Raw genomic sequence first — 27839 nt, 5'->3', positions numbered from 1 at the left:
CAGGTCTTGTTTTAAAATGAAAACATTTACTGGAAACATGAAGCATATTACATGAAAAATGAATCACTTGATAGTGCACACTAAATCTTTTTTTCTGTTCTAGAAAAACAAAGCAGACAGACTCAGTGTTAAAAGCAAGTGATCTTAGTCACAGAGCAATGCTGAGGTAACAAAATTAGGGAATCGTTCATTCCAAGTTGTCGACTACAACCACTTTCAAGGTTCTGTGAGCTTGCATCCCTGCATCCTACTCCAGACAAAATTCTGCAGCAGTGACCCCTCACAACACTGACTTTAGAGGAGGTGATATTGTCCGGGATGCCAATGGGTTGCAAGTGATGTCTTGGCCCTCTGCCTACGTACTATGAGTCTTTAGCACCTACTGAAAGACAATCAGACCTACTGATCTCCATGCCAGTGATCAGAAGATTCAGCTCATTTCCCTGGAACCAGTTCAGAACTTTGTGAAACTCCATCCAACAGGAGGGAAGGCTTGCACAGAGCGCATGACAGCAGGCCTCTGGCCAGGTTATTAAGACTTATATTAGCTCTGTTCTAGTGAGTGGGCAGAAAATAGCAGTGTAATGTTGCAACTCAGGTGGCAGCTTGGCAGGCCCGGCCAAAGAATCTGTGGGGCCCAAGTTGGTGAACTGTGGTTGGTTGCGCTTCATGGCTGGGTGGCTCTCAGCTAGGGCAGCAAGTGAACAGCTGGGTGGGCAGGCACCAGGAAAAGCGGGGCCCTGAAGGTGCGGGGCCCAAGGCAACTGACATGTTCTCCTTGCCCTAAGGCCGGGCCTGAAGCTTGGGCTAATCCACATTGCTATATTTAATGCAGAGCTGGTGCAATCTGTCCCACCCTATGCTGGCAGACATGTGTCCAGTGCAGTGCAGGCATGTCCCTCTTCAGCATCAAAGTAAGGTAATACTAAACCAATGGGCGGCAAATACTATTTCACTCCACAGCTTACTAATCCAGTTGCTCAAACATTATTCAAATCAAGCATTTTCCATATCTTAAAGCCAGTGTGTAACACTACTACTAACTTCTTCCTCATCTGCAGAAAAACTAGTGAAGACAACATGACTGCCAGTGATTTCCAGTTTTAAAAGGAGAACGTCAAGGCTAACCAACCAACAGTCGCATCAGAGATGTGAGGGAATCATGTGTTCTGTCTCTAGTAAACAGGGAAAGGGCAGTAGACTTCAGAGAGGAGAAGTAAATTGTAAACCAGTTCATTTTTCAGGTGAACGCCTCCCACAGCCAGAATTGCGGGGTCATTCAGTGCCTACATCCATGCTTAACTCAATTTCCAGTTATCTTTGCAGCATACCTTTAATTTAAAAAGTGTACATGTGTCCTGAATCAGAAATTCGGATCTATTTTTGTAGTGCAGCACCAGTAGTTTTAGATTAAATGTCATCAGAGCACTTTGGCTATAAATGAGCAGTACATTTTCAGCTGCTGTAGTTAGAATTACCAACTGAAACAAACTAAGGCAACTTTGTCTTTTTCAAGATTAATACACTTTTTCTTATGGTGGAAAAAGTAGCTAATACTCTAAATACAGAGATTAGCCCAGGGTTTTTCTTTTTTGGATCAAGATCTGGTAAGGGATAGAATTTGAGTTTTAGGGTTGAGGCTAAATGAAGGTTAGGATTCAGACATAATGGTGCCAAATCTGACAAGATTTCAACAAGTGTCATCAAAAGATGGCATGCACATAAGGTAGGAAACAGATCTCTTTTGGTTTCAAGTCTAACCCAGAACCCCAACTATAAGAAAGAATTTAAGCTTGAGCATTCAAATACAAATCCATGTGAAATACGAAGGAGTTTAGACTTAAGATTCCTTATAAGGCCCATCCCAAAGATAAACAAAAAAGCCCTTTTTCTGCTAATAATAGCTTATTGAGAAGTCTGTAGGGAAATAGTTGTGCTTTGGTAGCCTAGTAAATGCTCGTAAATCTAAGGAGTGTCAAGAATCTGGTTCACTTTGCTATTAGATCGCTGGCTTGGCAGCCAGCACACAAGGACGGATTCAGACCGGCACACTTTGCAGCATATCCTCATTGAAGTACTTAAGATATCACATGAAAAACATCTCTAGTTATCACAAATATATGGTTTTATATGTAAAATAATAAACTAATAACATGAAAGGAGAATGAAAGAAAGGGGTGTTCATGGCCCTATGTATGTGTCTGGCTCATTCATCTCTCCATGACTACAATGGACTCTGCTTAGCAAAGTCTCCGTTTGCTGCTTTTATGATTTCATACTAAAGCCCAGTATCTCTTCTGGGCACAGCCCAACTGAAATGAAATGTTTAAATCTCATGCACTTCTTGAGATTCCCTGTCAAATAAGCAATACACAACAAAAAACATCTGGTGAGGGGAGTCCCATCATGCTCATTTTGAACAGTTCAGCTGGCCCAGCCAGGACAGACAGACAAGGAGCCCAAGTGCAGTGATGGAGAGGCAGAGCCTAATGACAGTTCTGAAAAGCACATAATCTGATCCGTCATACAAAACATTTGTATATTCCCCTTTCATGTAAGTGGTCAATTATTTTACACCTACAACCCTGGAGTAAACTCTTCTCTTGCTGCATACAGATTTACTCATGTGACTTCTTGGGCACTCAGATGAGGTTATACAGGCAGTCCCCAGGTTACGTACAAGATAGGGACTGTAGGTTTGTTCTTAAGTTGAATCCGTATGTAAGTCAGAACTGGCGTCCAGATTCAGCCGCTGCTGAAACTGATCAGTTTCAACAGCGGCTGAATCTGGACGCCAGTTCTGACTTACATACAGATTCAACTTAAGAACCCCAGGCATCCCCAAGTCAGCTGCTGCTGAAACTGATCAGCGGCTGATTCCAGGAAGCCCGGGGCAGGAGCTTCCTGTAGTCAGCCACTGGTCAGTTTCAGCAGCGGCTGACTTAGGACGCCTGGAGCAGAGCAGCTGGGGTGCTGCTGGGTTGGTCCAGTAGCGCCGCCGCTCTTCGGCGCTACTGGACCAACCCAGCAGCACCCCAGCTGCTCTGCCCCAGGTGTCCTGATTCAGCCGCTGCTGAAACTGATCAGCAGCGGCTGAATCAGGACTCCTGGGGCAGAGCAGCTGGGGTGCTGCCGGGTTGGTCCAGTAGCCAAGGAGCAGTGCTGCAGGACCAACTGGCAGCGCCCCACCTGCTCTACCACAGGCCCGGGGCTTTGCTCCACATCTCCCTGGTCTGGGGACATTCCCCAGCAGACCAGAGGCACCAGGAGCAAAACGGCAGCGGGGGCGGAGTCCCGCGCCTCTGAGGCTTTGCTCTGGCAAAGCCTCAGAGGCGCAGGACCCCTCCACCTCCCGGCTTTGCTCCAGGTGTCCCTGGTCTGCTGGAGATGGTCCCCAGCAGACCAGAGGCACCGGGAGCAAAGCGGCAGCGGCGGCGGGGTGCCGCGCCTCTGAGACTTTGCTCTGGCAAAGCCTCAGAGGCGCGGGACTCCGCCACTGCTGCCGCTTTGCTCCCGATGCCTCTGGTCTGCTGGGGACCGTCTCCAGCAGACCAGGGACACCAGGAGCAAAGCCGCAGCGGCGGCGGAGTCCTGTGCCTCTGATGCTTTGCCAGAGCAAAGCCTCAGAGGCGCGGGACCCCTCCGCCTCCCCGGCTTTGCTCCAGGTGTCCCTGGTCTGCTGGAGACGGTCCCCAGCAGACCAGGGGCACCTGGAGCAGCTTTTCTCGCCCCGGAGGTCGAGGTGGCGGGACCGCTGCGCTCTGGGCGGTCCCGCTGCCTGCGAGCTCCGGGGCGAGAAAGCCCTGTTCGTAAGTGCGGATCCGACATAAGTTGGATCCGCGTAACTCGGGGACTGCCTGTACTGTTAAGTCCAGAGCAGACTGTGAAGAGCTTCAAAAGGATCTCACAAAACTAGGTGACGGGGTAACAAAATGGCAGATGAATTTTAATGCTAAAAAATGCAAAGTAATGCACATTGGAAAACATAATCCCCTGATGGGACTAAATTAGCTGTTACCACTGAAGAGCGAGATCTTGGAGTGACTCTCTGAAAACATCCACTCAATGTACAGGGGCAGTCAAAAAAGCAAACAGGATGTTAGGAATCATTAAGAAAAGTGATAGCAAATAAGACAGAGAATATCTTATTGCCTCGATAAAAATCCATGATACGCCCACATCTTGAAGATTGCATACAGATGTGGTTACTTTATCTCAAAAAAGATATCTTAGCACTGGAAAAAGTTCAGAAAAGGGCAACCAAAATGATTAAGGGTATGGAATGGCTGCCATATGAGGAGACATTTTAAAGACTGGGACTTTTCAGCTTGGAAAAGAGATGACTGGGGAGGGGGAGGATAAAATCATGACTGGTGTGGAGAAAATAAATAAGGACAAGTTTTTAACTTTTTCCCATAACACAGGAACTAAGGGTCACCAAATGAAATTAACAGGTAGTAAATTTAAAACAAATCAAAAGAAGTACTTCTTCACACAATAGTCAACCTAAGGAACTTCTTGTCAGAAGATGTTGTGAAGACCAGGAATTTAACAGGGTTCAAAAAAGAACTAGATAAATTTATGGAGGATAGCTTCATAAATGGCTACGAGCCAGTACAGGCAGGAATGGTGTCCCTAACCTCTATTTGTCAGAAGTAGGGAATAGGAGACAGAGGGTGGATCACGCAATGATTAGCTGTTCTGTTCTCTCCTTCTGGGGCACCTGGCATTGACCACTGTTGAAAAACCAGGATAGTGGGCTATATGGACCTTTGTTTTGATCCAGTATGGCCTTTTTTATGTTCTCATGTATACTGCAAAGTGCGTCAATTTGAATTTTCCCATGCACCCCCAAGCTCATTGCCTTGATAGCCAAGCAAAACATTTTACCATGTTTATCCTGCCTGTTTGGGTTGGACTACAGAAAGTTTCTAACTTTTATGATAACTTCTTCATAATGGACCAAAGGATCTTATTCTGGGGAACTGATATTGGAATCTAAAATTAGCAGTTCCCACCATCAGTTATTGTATTGTGTCCAGCTATATGTCCAATATCTAGTGCTCAGAGGAAGGTGCAGAACTCAAGCTGCTTGTAGCTTAACTATACAACACTTTTAATGGGCTAAAACAAATGGTTTCCTCCTGACCTCTGCAGGCAGCCACTTCATAATCTGGAACATGAAGTCAGTTTTCCCATATTTGAACTTGAACACACACACACACACACACACCTATATAAAAATAATGCCTTTCAAAAAATTCCAGCTACAGTATTTTAATTTATGTGTGTTGTCTTCCTAAGCACTGTAAATTATTATCTACATTGGAAGAATAAAAAAATCAGCAATTCTAACCAGCAACACTTGCAGTACAGAAAAAAAGTGTTGGCAGCAGCTTCTATGCAGGGAAGACAGAAAAAAGTACCATGGAATAGAAACGCAATGCTTTGTATGACCTGCAATATTAACTGCATCCAACAATGCAAGCCACCCCTTTATTTTGGTCATGACAACTTGCCTGAATTTTGTTCCTGAAATGTTTTGAATACAAATAGTAGACTCAATTAGTTGTCATTTATTATTTTCTCTTTAATGTTTTGTTCAATTTTGCAGCTTCTCTATTAGAAATGCTATGGTAAACTGTGAGTATGAAGCAAAAAGCAATCAGATACGTTTTTTGTTTGTTTTGCCACTGGAGACACACACAGTGGTTTAAATTACTGTGGATTATAAAACTGCATTGTTGGAGGAATATTTACCATGCCTGTAAGAGAGCACATACTCTCTCTCTCATTCTCTCTCTCTTTCTCTAATTCTTTACAAAATGCTTTGAAGACTCTCCAAATTAGTTTTTTTTCTTTATTAAACAAGCATTTCATATTTGTTATCTTACCTTTCATAATGTCTGCGAGTACATGTAGCAGCACTTGTGCTTCCAGGGTTACCACCTAATTCATCATAAATATGTTTCCATTGTCGACGGGCTGTTATCTGTAAAAATGGCAATGGAAAATTTAATCTTGCATCTTTACAGATTCCACAGCATTTGAGTTCACAGCAACAAATGCATGTGTGGTACTTTCAGAATGGCATGCACTGCAAATCTCCAAAAGCCCTCACAGAATCCATACTGTTCTTATGCATTTTTGGTAAGATTACATTATGTTAATGTTTTCTTTTTTCTAAAATGGGAGTTTTACCACTAGTTCATTGTCAAGTCATCATCAATTCAGTCTCACAATAAAGAATCTCAATCAATAGAGAGTCATTACCATCAGAAGTTATGCAGACAAATCCCATGGTGCATTATGAAAATGAACCTAGAACTAACCACAAATAATGATTACGTAGTTATTTTAACTGAATGAGAGAAAATAAATCTGTTGCAAAATCGAAATCCACCACAGACTCTCTAAATCCACAAAAGCATAGGCTGTAACTCTATACATTACAAGCTGTTTATTTTTATCCATTTATGTCAGTAAAATATATAGATCAAATGGTAATGAAATCTTAACTTACTCCAATATTAATATTTGAGCTATGTATTTTATTGGACTAAGTCAATGAAAATAAACATCTTGTAACATATTGAGTTGCATTCCATGGTTTTGTTTTTTATACAAAAATTAGGATTCTGCAGAATAACAGATGGAAGACCTGGCAAAAGAATTGTTTCTGAATACCATTTCATTATTTTATACATTCTGCTATATTTAAAGCAGGAAGAAAAACAGGAATAGGACAAATGTAATAGATCGGTCTCTTCTGTATGCAGCTCATAAAAAGGGCCAGTGGGAAATTGTGGGGGAAAGATTGTGGGGGAATTTTGTCATTTGCTTTGGAATGCTGTAGAGCTTAATATATTCAGACCTAGAGGCTTCTTCAAAGTTACCCACAGAGCTGTCAGTAGAGTTCACTTATGAGCTAAAGGCAGCAATCATAGGAAAACAAATATCATAACTTGCAATCTGGGGCCTATAATTTTAATCTAAAGAAGAAGAGATTAGTATGATAGTTAAATATAACAGGCTAAATGGCACCTTCTTCTGCTTTGCATCAAAGGAAAAACCTTTCTTTGCAGAAAATATGGTCTGGGGAAAAAAAGCTAGCCAGAGACATGTTACTTCGTTATATTCTAATTTCTGTGAAGATTTCTGATGTTTATAATTTGTTTAGTTCTCATTAGAAATATTCACCACCTACTTCTAGCTGCAGGTAAAATTAAAATGCAACAGTACTTTATTCATCAGTAGGTGGAGCTTGTCACAGAAATGTCTCTGAAAATATTTAATGTCTATTTTGGGGAAATTCAATATTTAGCTGCAATCTTCATCCAACCTTTTTGCTTTACATAAGGGAATGATAGCATTCACTCATTTCCTTGCTTTCTTACTTAACCCACACAGAGGGGGAAATAAGACATGATATACTACAAGTATCATACAAATTTTGGAGACATGGTGTTTTAAATAGGAATCATACACTCAACTGAAGTCATAGTTTGGTTGTAAGTATATTTCGTTCAGATTCTTACATCATCTCATCACTGTCATGGCTATATATCATACTGTCCATCACCGCTATGGGATTAAACTAACAGCTCAAAAAAGATGAAGTCATGAGTTAACCGCATAGTGAGGTGAGCATGTGAGAATTAGTGGATTCTCCTTCCACCATCAACTGCTTCCACCATCAACTTCCTCCTACTCCAGGTGAAGTCAAAAGGAGTTTTGCCATTGGCTTCCGTACTAGCAGGATCTGATCTGATGGGACAAATACAGATCCAGCTCGGATACATTTGTTGTGCACCACTTAAGCAGTACTGAACAACCTTAAATCCAGAAAGCTGGTAGCTCTGGATTCTCCTGTTATCACGGAATCTCTGGATAGTGTCGCTGGCCCTTTTCTAGTTCCCTTCTCATAGAGGTATTCTGTGGGGGTGTTGGAGGGTTCTGATCCCTGGGTGCTGCAGTGGCACTATGGGGGTTGTTGCAGGGGGCTGTAAATTAGAGCAGCCATAGGTCTCCATCAGTCACAGGGATTAGTGGAACGTATAAAACTACCATTGACCCCCATCTTATGTCTTGAGCCAAGCGCAGCTGGGCTGGATCAAAGGATTGGAGGATGCGGGGGAAATGCTTACTTAGTTCAGAATATTTACACAGTTTCTGAATTAAAGCAGAAGATAAGAGACAGCAACAAAAAGATGGCACGTTCATTTTCAAAAGTGCCTAAGTGACTTAGGAGCCCAAGTTCCATTTCAGAGGTGATTTGGGCACTTGGGAGCACAAGTCACATTGGAAGGCAACGGTAATTAGGTTCCTAAATAATTTTGTTACCTTGAAAATCTAATCCTAAAATTGAAATGTCACAATTCTTTGAATTAGTACAATAGGCTTCAAATATTTCTGTCTCTTCTATACTAATAACAAGATCATTATTTACATAATATGGTCACTAAATTATTTATTTCTGCTACAAAAATTCAGGCCATTGTAAGGGCCAGAATGCCACTGAAATCAACGGGGTTGTGTCTGTTAAATCTGACATAATGTAGTGAGTACAGTATGAAGCTGAGTTCCCCTTGTTCTTGAAAGTTTTTTTTTCCAAAAGGCCCCAAAATGTCATTATAATCTTCTTAACCAACCTGAACAAAGTACTGCATTATGAAAACTTTACAAAGAGCAGCTACAACTATTGTCCTTAAAGGTATGATCATTCAAATTTAACATTAGTGTTTACCAGGTCAACATCAAAGCTTCCTTCTCCTTAAATTGAAGTCATTCGCATCTGCCTTTAGTGATGGACATCCTAGTAAGGATGCATCTGACTAAGTGGGTCTTTGCACACAAAAGCTTATGCTCCAATAAATCTGTTAGTCTATGAGGTGCCACAGGATGTCTTGTTGTTTATGCAGATTCAGATTAACACGGCTACCTCTCTGATACCGATTCTAGAAAAGTGCTCTTTGGTAATGGTTTTCCACTGTCATTATCCTGAGACAGTATATACTGTAAAATGATTAGTCAGGCTAGGTCAATTCAAATAGCATCCTGACTTGGAAAAATTTTAACATATTCTTGAGAAAGGGCATGTCTATATTTGGGCATTAGTTACATAAGAACGGCATACTGGGTCAGACCAAAGGTCCATCCAGCCCAGTAGCCTGTCTGCTTACAGTGGACAATGCCAGGTGCCCCAGAGGGAATGAACCGAACAGGTAATGATCAAGCGATCTCTTTCCTGCCATCCATCTCCACCCTCTGACAAACAGAGGCTAGGGACACCATTCCTTACCCATCCTGGCTAATAGCCATTAATGGACTTAACGTCCATGAACTTATCTAGTTCTCTTTTAAACCCTGTTATGGTCCTAGCCTCTTCTGGCAAGGAGTTCCACAGGTTGACTGTGTGCTGTGTGAAGAAGAACTTCCTTTTATTTGTTTTATACCTGCTGCCCACTAATTTCATTTGGTGGCCCCTAGTTCTTATATTATGGGAACAAGTAAATAATGTTTCCTTATTCACTTTCTCCACACCACTCATGATTTTATAGATCTCTATGTTAAAGCACACTACACCCATGTGGATGCTTTCATTCTGAAGGGAGGAGACTTCAGTTTTTGAAGGGGCTTAGCAAAATCTCACTAAGGCTCCTGGATGAGAGAGTCCACATGGGGTTTTGATGGGTTTTAACTCATGCATTAAAGTCACACCTTTTGTTAATCTGGTATAACTTGTCTGTGTGCCATTGCACAGACCTGCTCTCACACTAAATGCTTCAAAGGCTGAGACTACCCTCCTGAATGAAATTTCTTGTTTGTCCTTTGTGTGCTTCTCTCAGTACTCTTGACAAACTTTGCTCCTGAGGCCTGAATGCTTGGAATCCCAAATCCCCACTCTACATTTCAAGGAAGATGGATCAGATTTATCACCCCCACCTTTACCTTCAGTGGCTTTTCTCACCAGTGTGGGATTTAATTACAAAGTGCCTTCCTGGTTTTCAAAACTCTCCATACATTTGCTCCATTCCATTATTCCAAGCTCATTTACAACAACATGGCTTGATTCACATGTACCATCTCCTACAGAGCCCCCTCCCCCATCCACGTGTAAACACATAGCTGCTGAAAATGGCAGTGGATGTACACTTACCAACCCACCCACATTTTAGCATCCCTAATTTATGGCTGGTGTATACGCATGTTTGGGGTGGAAGGGAACAATGGCACCACCATGCGACAGTTATAGAAATAAGAAGAAGACGATCACAATATATTCAAATGTCAACACAGATTTGTGGTGAACAGAATAGGATAATTAATTATGCACATTGGATTTTATCCAGAATACCAGTGATTGATGTCTTCGGACCATGGGGAAAATTTTCAGAGGTTCCTAGGTTACTTAGGCTTTAGGTGCCTAAATCCCATCTGTACGCTAGTACCTCCAGTACCACAGTATCTCCTTTAAATAGGCTGCAGTGCTGCTCTAATGCTGACTCAGAGGGAAAGGTGTCATTTCCTGAGTCACCAAAAATAGCTCTTTCAATGCTTCAATTTCCCTGGAAGTCTCTCCTCTAAGGACTGCTCTAGCCTGACTCTGATTAGTTTAGGAAGAGCAACAAGATCATAGTCCAAGGTAGTATAGCTGCAACAACATTTAATTTACTAGAAACTGGATCATTTTACCTTTCTGTTGGGGGGCTCTGAGGCTTTAACTCATTCATGTTTGTAAAGAGTTTTAAGGTCCTCAGGTACGAAGCCACACTATGCAAAGTACTTTAGTATTGTTACTATGAAGAGGTTGATTTCAGCAGCTTACCTAAATGTTTGCTTGAAGGAAAGTGGGTTTCAAAGAGGTGGTGCCATTTTGAGAGGAACTTGTCAAGCCTTTGGTTTTTATTTAGCCTGCACTGTGAGCTAGTGAGAGTTCTATGCTGCTGGTTATGTGACTATGATGTTACCAAAATGTTCTGACCTTTCACTACAAATAAGAAACTGAGAATCTTTAGCAGAAACACTCATGCAAACAACATACTGGGACTGATAATGAGTAGATATTAGCAAAATGCCTAGTGGGATACTGGCTTTACAGCAGTGTAAGTGACATCAGAATCAGGCTCAATGGGCTTACACTGGTGTTAGTAAATGGGAGAACCATACCACAACAGTTAACTCTTGCCTTTATATACCATTATACCATATCTGTTTGCTTTTCCAATACATGTGTGTACCCATTTTTAAGACTCTTTAAAAGAGTTTGCATGTGTGTGGGATAGGCAGGGGAGAATGGGGAATACAAAATCTGCCAGCTTTAATTACTCCACCAAATGTGAGAATGTAAACTTTACATCTATTCCAATTAAAAAGTATCTGAACATCCTATTCAACAATAGCCAAGCAACTGGGTATTGTAAATGCAAATGGGTAATTTTAACCTCATCTATATTTGTAAAATGCATGCTATCTTAAACTGTGCCCATTTTCTGTATATAAGAATATCTCTATTTGTACGTGCTCTTTTCTTTCTGACAAGAATATTCCTACTGCAAGGCAAAAGGCTGTTTTCAGCAGGAATGGAGCTAGCTTGTATTGCTCATAAACAGAAAAGTGAAAAAAAAAGTCACTGACAGCACAGAAAGCCATGGAGATTAATTCTTCCATCCAGTCTCTATGCTCATGCACTTGGTAGGGTCCATTTGGCCTGATAAGTATTGAGCGCTCAGCTCCCATTGACCACAGTGAAGGGGGCACATGATCCAAATAGTACTGAGCACACATTTCTCCCTATGCCCTGGTCTACACTAGAACCGCATTCCAAAATACCCCACCTCCTTCAAGTTCGAATTTATAATGTTAATTATGGAATAGTAATTTTTAAATAATGGAGTGGATACTCCAGTGCCACTAATTTAATAGAATCATAGAACCATAGAGCTGGAAAATACCTTAGAAGGTCATCAAGTCCAGCCCCCTGCTCTAGGCAGGACCAATCCCAACTAAATAAATCCAGCCAGGGCTTTGTCAAGCCAAGACTTAAACACCTCTAAGGATGGAGACTCCACTACCTCCCTAGGTAACCCATTCCAGTGCTTCACCACTCTCCTAGTGAAATAGTTTTTCCTAATATCTAACCTGGACCTCTCCATTGCTTGAGACCATTGCTCCTTGTTCTTCCATCTGTCACTACTGAGAACAGCCTTTCTCCATCCTCTTTGGAACCTCCCTTCAGGAAGTTGAAGGCTGCTATCAAATCCCCTCTCACTCTTCGCTTCTGCAGACTAAACAGACCCAACTCCCTCAGCCTATCCTCATAGGTCATATGCTCCAGCCCCTTAATCATTTTGGTCGCCCTCCGCTGGACCCCTCTCCAATGCATCCACATCCGTTTTGTAGTGGGGGGTCCAGAACTGGACACAATACTCCAAATGTGGCCTCACTAGAGCCAAATAAAGGGGAATAATGACATCTCTGGATCTGCTGGCAATGCTCCTCTTAATGCAACCTAATATGCCATTAGCCTTCTTGGCTACAAGGGCACACTGTTGACTCATATCCACCTTCTCATCCACTGTAACCGCCAGGTCCTTTTCTGCAGAACTGCTACTTAACCAGTTGGTCCCCAGCCTGTAACAATGCTTGGGATTCTTCCGTCCCAAGTGCAGGACTCTGTACTTGTCCTTGTTGAACCTCATCAAATTTCTTGTGGCCCAATCCTCCAATTTGTCTAAGTCACTCTGGACCTTATCTCTGCCCTCAAGCGTATCTACCTCTTCCCCCAGCTTAGTGTCATCGCAAACTTGCTGAGGGTGCTACCCATCCCCTCATCCAGGTTATTAATAAAGATATTGAACAAAACCGGTTCTAGAACCGAACCTTGGGGCACTCCGCTAGAAACTGACCACCATCCTGACATCGAGCTGTTGATCACTACCCGCTGGGCACGGCCTTCTAGCCAGCTTTCTATTCATCTTACTGTCCATTTATCCAATCCACATTCCCTTAACGTGCTGGCAAGAATATTGTGGGAGACTGTATCAAAAGCCTTGCTAAAGTCAAGGTATATCACATCCACTGACTTTCTCATGTCCACAGAGCCAGGTACCTCATCATAGAAGCTAATCAGGTTGGTCAGGTATGACTTGCCCTTTGTGGATCCATGCTGACTATTCCTAATCACTTTCCTCTCTTTCAAGTGCCTCAAAATAAATTCCTTAAGGATCCCTTCCATGATTTTTCCAGGAACCGAGGTAAGACTGTCTGGCCTATAATTCCCTGGATAGTCCTTCTTCCCAATTTGAACTTACTGACCTCTGGGAGGCCTCCTGCAGCTGTCCAGAATGCTTCCTGGGACTCTTAAGTCTGACATTAATGGAGCCTACCTCGGACTAATTTCAAGGCTTCTCTGTAGTGAGGACACACAAGTTTGAATTTGTTAAATCAGGAGTTCTTATATTGAATTTAGTAATTTTGAAATCATTTCCCAGTGTAGACCTGGCCTATGTGTGGGATTGTATCAAAACTGGAAGTGTGAATGGCCAGCCTAAAATAACCTCACTATCTCAAACCCACACCAGAAGTCTGGGAACATTTAAAGAAGACAAACAAAAATAAATAAGTTCAAGTGGGGGTAGATTTCATTTAGACCTATTTATGCTCTTGAAGGACAGATACTGCCACTCTTAAAATAGAATAGATCTCTGCCATGCAGTTAGAACTATCAGTGCCCCTGGAGTTTATTTGCATACTAGTCTATTCTGAGTGCATATTGATGGCAGAATCTAGTCCTTAATAACCTATCACTAATTCTGGAAGAAATATTGTCATCCATCCCATTTTAGGTCCCTGGGGCTTTTTGCCCTTTTTTTTTTGGTCTCTCATCAATACACACAACAGCACAGTTGATTACAAGTCTGCTACATTCCAGGGTGATGCATGGTGTGTGAATTGGTCAGGAAAGGTGTGAAGGTGGGTGAAAGGGACACAACACTGCAACAATCTACACTCAGGGTTCTGAGCAGAGGACGAGGGTGTGGAGAGAGAAGAGGTGTGGTAGGAAATGCAGCTAACAGGAATGTTTAAGATAAAGCAGCGCTCCCCACTCCATACTCAGTTTAATTTATATCCAAACCATAGAAAAGTATCACTCTCACTGATCTGAAAAAGCGTTGGATTAAGCCCACTGGATTAAGATAAATCAAATTGCCAAATATCAAACTGGTGGAAAAATGATGTTCATTTTGTACATCTAGTTGCTAATGATCCTACTTTTGTGTTTACACCTTGGTTTTGACCAGCACACACTACCATTTAATTTACAGGTGAATAATCCCAATAAACCTACTCTTCTGGATGATGAGGAATCCCGCCCCCTTCCCGCCCATTTATTTGAAGACCTTTTTTAATGAAAAAGGAAAAGAAGTCTGAGAGTAGAATGTGCTGCTGCTAATTTACACTAAACGGTGATATACCTCCTCTTTCCCCTCAGACCCTCATTCCCCTTGACATTACAAACCATAATCCCACTGTTTTATCTGTCACCCAAGTTTACACTCTTGGGTTATGGCTCTATTGCCACTCTCTTGTGGAAAATCTAATGCAAATGAAGCTAAGTGCAGAATATCGCTGTGCTTCATTTGCATAATTAAAGAGGCTCTGTTTTTGCACAAGAGGCTTTTGCGCAAAAAGGAGTTGTCTACACGGCTCCTTTTTGCACAAAACCGCGCTCTTGCACAAGAGCCTTTCTTCCTCATTTTTTTCAGGAAGAACGGTGCTTGCACAAGAGAGGTTTTTTGCACAAAAACGGAGTTTCGTTAATTATGTGAATGAAGCACGGCAATATTCCACATTTAGCTTCATTTGCATTTATTTTTCCGCAAGAAGGGGCAGTGTAGACATAGCGTTGGTGTCCTAGTCAACTTCTTCCTTTCTCTACACACATTCAGAATTTCCACAAATTTGGACAGTCCACTTTCTTTAATATTCCTAAATTAATTCTTTCCTTTCTTATTCTAGTGCTAAAACCCAGGTTTAAGTCTGATATATCCACTGCAAGCTCCTCCACACTGACCTTCTCTGCTTCCATCCTCATTCTCTGCAAGTATATTCAAACCGGTTGCTTTGAAAATTATCTGCCTCCCTGAGCATTCTGAACATGTCACTCTCATATTCTTCATTGCTTTCTCTTATTCATTGTCTTGTCTGGATCAGGTTCAAGTTTTCAATGTGCTTACTTTCAGCACATTTTACAACTTGGTGCATGTATCCAAAGCTCGTAATTACTGTAGATGTAATATCTATGGAAGCTTTTGCGCATATATCTACTATATTTTGAAAGAGTCTTTCTGTCTGTCTGTTTAAGAATTCCTCCTAAACAGTAAGAGCTAGGACCACCAAATGTGGTACAAAGCTTCCTCTTATCATAACCTAAAGCAAGGTCAGGGTTTGGTTATGCCAGGAAAACGGGATGTGCCTGGAATGGGATTGCTTCTCATAACACCATACAGAAAAGAGACAGAATCACCAGGCAGGTGAAAGCGGCTAGTTGGGGGTGCCCCACCATCAACAACTGCTCCATCCCCACGCCTCGCACCCTCTCCTCACACATTTTTAGGGAGGGCAGAAAAGGCTAAAGCTCCCCCTCCCCCAACAAAAGGCTGTTCCCCTTCATCAAGGAGCAAGGGGAAAGTACACAGTTTGTTTCATTCCTCACTCTGCCTGGGAGAGCAGAGAGCAGACAACCCTGGATCTGCCCCAGCAGGGGGACATGCTGTGCCCACTATGCCCTCCCCCAGCAGTGACCACTGGAGCTACAGCGGCTATGGAGAGGCGCTTCTCACCTGGCCTCAAGCTGCTGCAGTGAGAGGGGGCTGGGGTAGTCCTCTGATCCCGGGGCAGCCTGCATATGGCCCCCCTCCCCCCCCATTCCCAGCCCAGCCCCGAGAAATGATTTAAATGAAGAAAAACAAAAATTACTTGAGTTAAGGACCTTAGTAACACCATATAAATCTCCCAGTATGTGTACATACATACACAGCCTCGCACATACACACATGAGAACATGTAGATTAACAAAAGGCAGCTAAATCATAAAAGCCAAATCAAACATCTTTATTGTGAATGCTAAATACTCAGTTTCACAAAATTTACACTAACCTCAGTATAGTCATGATATTAATTAATAGAACAATATGTTTATTGCATGGAAAAAATGGGTGGTTATTAGATTTTGGCTCAAATTAGTCTGAGTTTCTAGATTTTGTGTTTCTTGTCATTTCTTGACAGTATAGATACAGCCCAGATTACTTTGTAAACAAAGAAAAAATAATTTCCCCCATCCAACTGAAGCAGGAACTGCACAACTTAATCAGATCATTGTGTGCAAAGAAAATATTTCCAATGACGACATCTTCCTATGTCAATTGGCTTTTATTACAGATGTCATCTCTACGTACGGCATTAATGCAGCTCTTTCTTCTCATTTCAAGATTTTAATCTGTTTGTTGCTCTAATATTTTATTAGCTCAAAATACATGCTCTAAAATCCACGGCCATCAAATTTTCCTGTGAGCTAAAAATAAACTGCTCTTGTCAGATATGGTTAGCTGATAAAAAGTGTCAGAGACTTTTCTGAATTACTTTGATAACTTCCTGTTTATGTGGTACTGACCCTTGTCTAATAAAGGCCTTCTACACTAGCAAAAAGGAGAAGATACTGCAACATACTATCCCTTAATGGCAATACTGATTACTTCTGAAAGCCCTTAATACATTTCCCATATTAGACATGAACAGATGTCAGAGATGTTGCCAAGTGAAATTTCTTTTATGCAATCTTGGCTTGTTGTACAATAATAGCCCTTTCTCAACATGGGAAAATATTACAGACCCAACTAATTTCCTTGACAGGGAAGAGTTACATATGTTTTCCACTTGTAGTTTTTACGACAAGTTTACAATTTTGCCAAACCTGGAACTAATTGGGACCATTTCCAAAAATGGCCCAATAAACCCACAATGTGTACAGCTATTCTAAAATGCAGTAAATGATTGTTTGCGTTTTCATTTTTTCTAACTGGGGAAAGTTTGATTGCACAATTATTCCATTTAAGTTACTTAAACACTTACTGTTTCATATCCTCCCAGTTTTTGAGCAGCTTGAAACATAGTCCAAAGGTTAACTGTTAGAGGGACAATAAGTATTTAGATAAGCATTCCATTAACCAACATATTTCAAAGAAATGTCAATTAAACTATTATTTTAAAGAAAAATAGTAAAAAGTTCACAAACCCTGAAAAAGCCCTTGGAAAACAATTTACAAAAGGTATTTGCATAATTTGAAGAGCAAGTGTCACTCCTTACTATATTTTTTAAAAATAACATGTGAAGGAGCACATTTAGTTATGTCTATAGGAGTAAAGATACATTTAGACAGAATTAGAGAGTTTGTTCTTCTTTTTTGTTAAGAAACACAGTATAATAGCTGCTTTTTCATGGTCCCATAATTTTGACAGTAAAATCTACCACAAAGACTATTTTTTAAACAGTTTTATTTAACAGTAAGGGATGCAGCCATGTGCTATAGAGCAGCCATTCATTAAACAACCATCTCTGCTCAAATAAGAACCTCCATAATCAATAAACCATAGGCTGTTTGAAAATGCAGTAATGAAGGTGGAATACACAGGCATTGTTTTTGTCCTAGTAAATATGGTGTCAGTGGTAGTGGTGAGAGGGGACAACACCTTTCACAAGGCATAGCAAGAGCCACTCTTCTTTGCACTCCCTACTGAATAATGCCTCCTTGCACATGACTGCCTGCCACCCATCTCATACTCCACAGCTGGACAAGGTCTTACTGTGACACATTAGCCATATTTCACTTATTTGTGTGTTTATTTAATTGATTGGAGGGTAACTGATGGCAACTCCATATTAAAGATCCACATGGGAGTTCAGCAACACTTGGTGATTCCCAGTGATATCGATATAAATATCTAAAGCCAGAGTCAGCAATAATGCAGCAGATCAAAAGAGGACGGAATTTGTTCACCCACAAGGGAATTCTCTGTTGTAGTGTATGTATTGGATGTCTCCTCTAATCTATTTATATTGGCAATATTTACACATACTATCTCAGACAAATATAGAGTCTAATCCTACAAACACTTACACCCATGAATAAATTTACTCACAGGAGTAATTTAATCATGTGCTTAAGCACTGGCAGGACTAGGCTCAAGCAATCACACATAGTTCCATTAAATATTATTGTGTGATCCTATCACAGACTTGGGTATTTTGGAAATAATGGCCTTTCACATCATTCGAACCTACAGTATCCCCTGGTTTGGAAAGAGTGGATAACATGAAAATAAAATGAAAATAAAAAAAGCATTCTTCCACACAAAATGCTTGGAAAGTCTCACTGAACAAACTCTGTACTATTTCAAAGCTATCAAGAGCTTTGCTTAGGCCTTGATTTAATCTGAATCAATGCATAATGCAACAAAGCTGTTCATAGTACATTAATTTTACTTCTATTTCAAGCAGCCAAAACATTGTAATCACTCAGAGTTATATAAGTTTATAATGGCTGCTAGAGGTCTGCTGCAATCAGTGCCAATTGCTATTAAGTATGTAAATTGTTATGTAAAACATACAGGTTTGACATTCTTCATCAAAATAACACATGGCTTTAATCTTGGGAGATAAGTTTGAGTAAATAATATTTAAAACCATGGATTTCTCCTTTTAGATAATTTAACCATTCAACCTATAGGCAATATGTATCATGTATATATAATGTGTGTATGTATAGTATATTTTATACACATGCACAAATGCAGAGATACAGCTTTTGTTGTAAACTCTTAAACACTCCTACTTACTATGCAATATTTATGAAGAATTTAGTTGCAACTGTATCTCCTCCACCTACAATTGCTTTACAAATTGTGTCACTAAAAACTGTACATGCCAAACCAATTCTAAACATTGTATTTTGTATTAAACAGATACAGTCTATTTTTATAGTCTCTGAAGTCAGTAATTTATTGCCTATAAACAAATTTTTAGGCTTAAAATGCGATCCCTTTTGTGCCTTTCTTGACCCCCTTTAAATGTCTCTCTTTAATATCTGTCTTTTCATAAAGAACATCTGGGCACAATAAACGTACGTCACGTTATTAACTCAGAAGAAAGGCATTACAGACACTGGAGATTTACAAAACAGAAAACTAGAGAGTTTTCAGCATGCCTATTTCTAGTCATAATCAGTGGATTTAAACCTATAAATATCCTGCAGCAACTGCCCCAGAAGGAAGAGATGCAAATCTAGAAGTTAGAGACAGTAAAATGTCTGGACTGGAAACTGTGTAAACATAAACATAGTCACAAAACCAAAAAGGGTTTCAAATAGTCTCAGTGTGTGAATGTTTTCTACAAAGAAGCCAAACAGCTCTAAAATGTCAACAAAAAATGATAAAAAATTATACTTACTTTGCTTAAAACCTAAATAGGGTATTCGCTCAATGGGTGTTCTCCTTTCTTTCATGTATTTATAAAGAGCCACAAGGAAAGCTTGCTCATCGGCTCGGCACTCTTCACCTACAGCAACCTTTGATTTTTCTTCACTTGAGACTTTCTTACAGTAGCTGTTGTTACTTTTGAGTTTGGGCAAAGCTGACTTTGTTTCACATTTTACCTGGAAAATGAAGGGATGTCATATCAGATCTGGGTAACTGTCTGACCTTTAATTTTCATTGAAGAGATTAACAAACTGCTCCCACATCCTCATCTAACAAGTGTGCTCTTTAATACGAAGGCCAAACCACACTATTGAGTTGGGGGGGGGGGGGTGAGGGGTGAGGGAGGGACGGAGAAACTAATTATAGACCTGTTGTCTTGCTGTGAATTTTAGTCACAACACTTTCAAATGGCTACACATTTCACATAGTTTTAGCCTAAATGCAATGTTCTCCAGGTCTGTATTCATATTACTGTGCATCACTGTTTTACAGAAAGCCCCCAGACCTCACACACAATCAAACAGCAGCAAGACGAATAGCCACCCTCCACTCCGTTAGGGCTTGATGTGCGATAGTGAGCATGTTCAACTCTCACTGAATTCACTGGGTGGTACGAGTTCTCATTACTGCACAGGAATGCCCACTGCCTGGTAGCAGCATGTTCATAAAGGCCTCAACTTGTTTTCTGGCCCACTAAAATGTAGGCCAAATCCCACAGGTCAAAAATCCCATTCATGGCATTGTCTGTTCAGTATGGTTTTGGACCTAAGTCAATAGAGCTTAAGAATATGCTCAAAATTAAGTACATTGCTGAATCAGGAGACCATTTAATGTGCGCCATTTTCTCATGGGTGGTAGATGAAGGTAGGGCTGGGAGAGCCAAAAGACTCCGGCCCTGCCCCTTTTGCTGAAGCCCTGTCCCTTACCAGCCCCCCAACCACAGGGAGGGAGGGGATCTGGTGGGTGTGCACTCTCCCCAGCCCTGGAGCAGTGGGGGAGGGAGGAGGATGTGTGGCATGGCCCAAGCCCTTGAGCAATGAGAGGGCAGGTGCTGTAGGCAGCAACACTCTTCTCTCCCAGAATGCCTAGCGCAGGCATTCTGTGGGCGGGGTCAGACCTGGCTGTTTGTGAAGGCAAAGCCCATGCATTTTCTCCCTTTTCCCATGTATATAATCAGTAGCCTCTAGACACACGATTCCCCAAACTGTCTATTTTCTTGCTGACACAGCCAACAATTCTCATAGGTGTGTAGCTGTGTTAGTTTGGATCTGCAAAAACAATGAGGAGCCCTATCGCACCTTAAAGACTAACAGATTTATTAGGGCATTTTTTGACATTTAGATTCACAAAAGCTTATGCCTAAATAAATCTGTTAGTCTTTAAGGTGCCACAGGACTCCTCATATATATTTTTTTACAGCCAATGATATTAGTGTGCCAATAAGGGAGTAAATAATATGAAACCATGTTAATTCTCCAGTACTGGAAACAAGAAAAACAAAAGAAAGAAGTATACTAATCCTGCTGTCCTTATACACATATGATGTTGCAGCCAATAAAGTAAATTTCAGTCCTCTAATGGTTTTGTATCTAAATAACAAAGAGTACAATGAACAGTCAAAACTATTTTTGGAAGTTAGCCAACCAAGTTATTTTATAATGTGTGATCAATACTTGTCCACTAAATACTGTCAGTAAAAAATATTCTGCTAGATGGGCTGAAGATGGTTACATGATTTATTTTGTAAGCAAACTGATCCTTCTACACAGGCACGCATTGCAAGAGACTTTCTGATGTTTCCATAACCCAGGTAGAACCCTTTTTTCTGTAAACAGAAAGGGATAAAGAATACTATAAACAAATTATTTCATTTCCATGCCGAGCGGGAGCAGCATGGACTAGTAGCACAAACATTGAATGAGAGTCTGGAATCCTGGGATTGTAATGATAGACTGGCATTTATTTACTTTGGTGCTGTAAACTGCCAGGACTAAGTTATTTGATCTTATTTTGACTCAGTTTCTCCACCTGTAAAATAGGAACTTCTCTATGTTTTGGGAGTAAATGCCTTGAAGCTGAAGCATGTTAGGTAAGTGCCATGTAGAAACAGAAATAAATTAGAAAAGAGCCAAATTATCACGTTTTCTTTATATCAAATGAAATTATCTTACATACCCTTCTGCATGTTGCTAGCATTTCTAAAACAGCACAGGCAGGTCTCTTTTAGAAAGCCTTAGAGAGAATAACACAGAGCAGGATGTTTCCCTCTTACGTGGGCCAAGGATGGCAAACCTGAAGGAGTGTGGTGGTAGTTTCTTGAGGAAACCTCTCTATCCAAACCCTAGGGAAGAGCCTTTTAGAGCCTTACTCCTCCACAAGAAAGAATCATTAGGATTAAAAAATGGGGTTGAGAATTTTTAGATTTATTTATTTATCCATCCATTCAGGTGCTTTCCTGATATCTCTCAATAGTCTTTGATCTGACGTTAGGAAGAAAACATCCTGCAATAAATATATTGTCTTTTGCCTTTTAGTCACAGTACTGTTTTTGAGGAGACTTCTGTAAAGAACAAGGTCTCATTGAAACCCAGTGAAGCTAATAGAAGTCTTTCCATTGACTCAATGGGCTTTAGATCAAGCCCTCCTTTTTTCAGTCAGTAACTAATCCCTTGGAGCTTTTTTTACCCTGCTGACCTGAACAAATATTTAAAGGCATTTTAGTGCTATACAGAGTGCTAAATTATTCCGTATGATAATTTCAATAATTTCTAGGGTTTTAAATTGAGCCATAAATTTGTTGAAGGACAAAACTTGGAATAAACATTTTTCACCTGGGAGCATTTTTCATTTTCAGAACACACTTGAGAGAAAAAAGTCCATCTGCCCATTTTCAATGTTTTACTTTAAAATAGGCTGTTACAAACAAAGCAATGATGGCTTAAACAAAAATTATAAATCAGAAGCAGACTGATTCACACAAAAGCAAATTAATGGTAAGGAAGGTTATTTTCTAGGGGTACATTTACACTGCAGAGCTATTTTGGGATACCGGAAATATCCCAAAATAGCTATTCCGCGTCTATTGAAGCAGCTTGTTATTTCAAAATAGATTTTGAAATAATGAGCAGCTTATTCCAAGGTTCTAGTAACTCTTTTTCCATGAGGTTTAAGGGGAATTTCGGAATAGTGTGTTATTTCAAAATTTGGTGCTGTGTAGAAATAAAATTGAAATATAATTGAAATAAGCTACATAATTTGCATAGCACAAATTGCATAGCTTATTTCAAGCTAAGGGTGTTGTGTAGACACACCTTTGGAGACATAATGGAATAAAAAAAGGAAGAAAAAAGAAATTGAAAGTGGGGAATCCATGTAATACACAGCTCCCTATACCTCAATATACAGAACAGGGAAGTCAAAGTGTCTGCAGAACTCAAAAAAACCAAAAATGTCTAGGAAGGGCACATAAGCAGTCTCAGATTTGTTGACCCCCTTGAGAAAGCCTGCAGAGTTCCACGTACAATTTCGCCACCATGTGACAAGCATTATGAACAAATGATCACTGAATAATTTGGTGTCGCAGTGCCAAATTCTGTTCTTGATTAAACTGGTAAATTCAGCATAATCCCACTAGAGTCAATGCAGTTACTCCATGTTTACACTGTCACAACCGAAATCAGACACTGACCCCAAAATTCTCATCTCTCTAAACCAGTGTTTCTCAACCAATGGTACGAGTACTCTTGGGGTACTTGAGAAAAGTCTGGGGAGTATGTCAACACAACTGAAATTTGGAGAAAACTGAATTTTTGTTTTAAGTTTTACAGCACTTTATTATTTTATACTCTTTACACTGAAAATTTCATCGCCTGCCTGGCTACAATTAAGTTGTTTAAACAAATGTGTTGCAATGGTAGAAAAAATTTTGTGTGTCTGAAAACTGTAGGTACTGGGGGTACTTATAATTGTTTTTAAAGGGGTACTTTATAAAAAAAGATTGAGAAACACTACTCTAAACCACTGGTTTTTAACCTGTAGTCCATGGACGCTTGGGGGTCTGCATACCATGACTAAGATTTCCAAAGGGGTCTGGATCTCTGTTCAAAATTTTTTAGGGCATCTGAAAACCTGTGCTTTAAACACAGTCTTTGATCCAGTTTAGTAAGTTTTTGTGAAGTATTGGCTACTTTTTAAAAACTTCCCAGAAGGCAAGATGCATAAAGACAACAAACATGGAGTGGTACCCCTTCTTTCCCCCATTCTCTGCAGCATTCTGCTTGGCTAGCTTTATTAAATCTGTTATAAAATCAAAGTTCTAAATTTCTTTTGTAGGAGTTATCCTTTCATTATAGACACCCTTGACAGTACTGACAAATCACTTTCTAAAACAGGTGTGGGAAACCTCAGGCTCACATGAAGCCCCCAGCATGCCTTTATCGAGTCTCCAATGCTGGCACTTCAGACCCCCATCTACCGGAGCACACAAAATCTTCTAGGCTGGGTCCCCTACCTGTGAGGGGATGTGTGACCACATCCGTGAGGGATTGAGGGATTTTGTGTGTTTGTGGGGAGCGGGGGGAGTTGGGGTTTTTTTGCTTCTCACTTGTGTGCAGCCCCCAACTGATTTTTCTGTGGGTCAGCGGCCCTGGGCCAGAAAAAGTTCTAAAAAATCTGAACCACTTTCTAATACACATTTCTACAGGTGAGGCAAGGTAGAACCCACATGCACACTTACTTTGATGAATCCCCTTTACTATGTCTCAGACCAGACTCCTTCACCTGGATCCAGTAAACTTTCAGATACTATCCAGATCACTGGGAAAGTTATCCCAACCCTGTTGAGCCCACTAAAAGTAGCTCATTTGCATGATTGATAATGGTTGGTCCTGGGAAAATCATTTTGTTGCCGAGCGTATTCAGAAAACTCGAAAATCCTTTCCTGCTCTTTTAATCGTATAGCAAAAACTGAGATTTTCAATTGAGTTTGGGTGCCTAATTCCCACAGGCCTCTTTTAAAAAAAATCCTAATCCAAAATGAAATTTGATTCCCCTGCTCCAAAATAACAGTTCATTGCCAACAACACAAGGTTGAGGATAGAGTCAGTGAATATAAAGAACGGGGTGTTTTTTTCTGTGATGACCCTGGAAAATGTTTATCCATTTCTTTGTTCTAGCACTGGCTGTGTCACCCATGGCAAGGGACAGAAGACCCTCCAATTATGGACAATGGGGATAACATTCATGGAAAATAAAAACACCTTACAGTCATTTTATTCTGCCAGAGGTCATGTAATATGCACCTCGCAGCTCCCTCCAGAACCAGATTAAATTCTTTTAATTAGATAATGTTGGGGATCTAAGAATAACTTTCCAGGTCTGATAGCATGCCAGACCACCTGTGGCTTTAGGAAGAGCATGTGTTGGTAATTTAAAACTTATTTTCCACCCCTTGTCACAAAAATGAAGTGAGAATTCAATTTCAGTATTTGCATTAGGGGATGCTGTAATGAGTACATTAACTTGGGGAACAATTTCCATGTTTAACAAATTAATCCTTCCACCTCCTAGAACTGGCAGATCAGACCATTTTAACAAATCTTATAACCCATTTTTACAGACACTGAATGGGAACTTCTATGGTGGCACAATGCCAAGAGAACATGCTGGTTTAGTTTCAGATGTGGTTAGATTTGCACTGTACTCAAAAGTTGTGGAAATCTCTCCAGTAAGACTGACATATGAAATGTTAAAGCCTGAGAATACCTGGGAGAGCATAAACCACTGCTGATAAAAGAGAGGGTTTGAGATTTCATCCCACCTGTGAAGAAATCCTGGTTCCACTGAAGTTAACAGCAAACTTCAGTGAGGTCAGGATTTTCAATCCAAGGAAACTCCTAGTTGGTATAAGACGGACACAAAGGCCAGCACAAAGATCAAATGCCAGAGCAGGCTCATTGCCTTATGGAGGTAGTGGTTCCCAAAGTAGAACTCTCAAACACTGGAATAGTGCTATAATTCAGTTTTTGAAAGGCTGCATGACCTGGAATGTATTCAGCACTACCGAAACCAAATCAAATGCCTTTATGTGTGTCAAGTAACAAGAAAAGTCCACACGCTTGTTTGCTCATAGTTTAGATAAACAAGCTTAATGAAAACTAAACCCAGAATGGTTTTAAAAGCTTTTTAATCACTCAGTGACAGCTCAGAATATGAAGTTTAGCAAGTGGTTATTGCTACGTGGTCAGAGATGGTCCTTTACAGATGAAGGAATCAAAACCAAAATGTTCAGAATCCCGGCACTTTTCCCATTTGCTTCACCCGTGGGGCTCCAGTAATGAAAATGTTGACAGGCCACACTGCCTCCATCAGCAAAAGATGTCTTGACTAAGAGACTTTCCAGTGGCTAATAACAGCTGTCAACAATGGGACGTCCTGTATCAGTGCAGAAAACTGTGCAACTGATAGTTACAGGTGAGAGTAGATGAGACAAAACCATCCCCAAAATCATTACTAAACACAGTCTTGTGACTGACACTGAAAGTGGTTTTGTGCCATCCACACTGTCAGTTAAATCATTTTCAACACTGGTTTAGGTGGACTCTTTGGCAGCTATTGTTGGATATTTACCAATTTCCTAGGACAGAAAAGGGAAAAATCTTAAGGGGCAACCTAGCCTGGATCCAAATCTGACATCTGTGTTACCCAAGCATCCAACAATAACGGTGAGAAACTGGGATGGCTGCAACCCTCGCCACAAAGCAGACCCAAAGCATTAGGCCAAGACTCAGCTTGAAGTGCAATGATCCTGTGTTGGAGTTATCTTCATTTGTTGGTAACTCACCCAGGGTACATCTGCACTGCACACTTATTTTGAAATAAACGATTCCGGAAGAAATACTCCAAAATAGCTTATTTCGAAATAGCATGTCTACACAACAGGGAAGCCTCAAAATTAGTCCGAGGCAGGCTCCCCTAATGTGGATGTGCTACTTCAATTTAGAGCCCCAGGAGGCCCTGGGGAGTATTTACTTTGAATGGCCTGGGGGGGAGCTATTTCGAAATAGCAGCAGTGGAGCATCTACACTACTGCTATTCCAAAATAGCTATTTCGTAATAGGTGTTATTCCTCATGGAAAGAAATTTACAGAAGTCGGAATAAACCATCTGTTATTTCAATTTTTTTTGAAATAACGGAATTGCTGTGTAGACACTCACATTGTTATTTCGGAAAATTATTCTGAAATAATGCTGCTGTGTAGACGAACCCCCAGTGTTGAATAAAATATACACTCAGTCCTGCAACGCATATTTATATGAAGAGTCCCAGTGAAGTCAGTGAGACTACACACATGTGTAAGAACTTCAACATACTGCCTTAAATTATTAACACTTTTATTATTTATAATGAAATTAAATTGGCTAGGATAATGAAAGTTGCTAATGTCCGCACAGTAATAAGTGCAGTATGGCTAGAAAAAAAGGTAGATATTTCCTCTTATTTGAAACATTCTTATATGTGATGAGTAAAAGTGTCCACATTTATGTAGCTATAATACAGATAATCAGATAAGGTGTGTTTTAATAAATTGTCTAGGTAGACATTGTATGCAATGTAGACCATAATTACCAGTATGGTGTTTCCTTGTCTTGTGCTCAGAAAATGTGTCATGTGCTTTGGAGGAAGAGATTTGCTGTAACAGCAAATCCTGGGGAATTTATCCGAAATGGGATGTTTGCCCTGCAGGCTTTGCAAATTTGTATATATCTACAGCTAGAATGTTCCGACAAAGTCTATCATATTTCTCTAAGTATCCTGAAAGTCAAAACATCAGGATTCAGTTCCTTTTAGCTGATGTCTGGGCAAAACAGGGCACACAAAGGGACTAATGACGACTTAAGAACAGAATCTCATCATTAACTTTGGATTTCTTTGCTGCCATCAATTTACACTGTGATTTTACCAAAACTGAAAACTGGAGACTAAGAGATGGTATTTAATATACCCTTGTATAAGTAACAGAGAATATAGCCTTGTCACTTAACCTTTTTAACCCTGTAATCTCCCCAGGACAGGAAGCATGTAAAACAAAAAAGAACTTGGACAGCTCGGTAGAGGTTTTCACTGTATTTCCCAAAGAGATATTCATGCCTTTCAGATGCACATCCACAGAATTTGCTAAAATATAAAACTCAAAGAGTTGGCATGGAAATTAAATCTATGCACCATTACATCGACAATATCACAATGACGGAATTCGTACTGCAATAGGTAACAAACAGCCTGTTGGCAGGTCCGTCTCTAA

At 40.5% G+C, this 27839-nt stretch overlaps 1 protein-coding gene across 4 annotated transcripts in view; it reads right to left on the bottom strand.

The window, feature by feature from the left end:
- The window catches only part of ARID5B (AT-rich interaction domain 5B), a 168903-nt gene that overhangs the window by 23928 nt on the left and 117136 nt on the right, over window positions 1-27839 (bottom strand). For all 4 annotated transcript variants that reach the window (XM_006129784.4, XM_075934883.2, XM_075934884.2 and 1 more), the window contains 3 exons: window positions 19508-19712; window positions 17134-17186; window positions 5895-5992 (listed from right to left, as the gene is read on the bottom strand). In XM_006129784.4, coding sequence (XP_006129846.3) covers window positions 5895-5992; window positions 17134-17186; window positions 19508-19712 — 356 coding nt within the window. The remainder of the gene's footprint in view (window positions 1-5894; window positions 5993-17133; window positions 17187-19507; window positions 19713-27839) is intronic.

This window comes from Pelodiscus sinensis, chromosome 8 (genome assembly GCF_052426305.1).
Source record: "Pelodiscus sinensis isolate ZL-2025 chromosome 8, ASM5242630v1, whole genome shotgun sequence".
Taxonomy (NCBI): domain Eukaryota; kingdom Metazoa; phylum Chordata; order Testudines; family Trionychidae; genus Pelodiscus; species Pelodiscus sinensis.
This window is presented reverse-complemented; position numbering and strand designations above follow the sequence as displayed.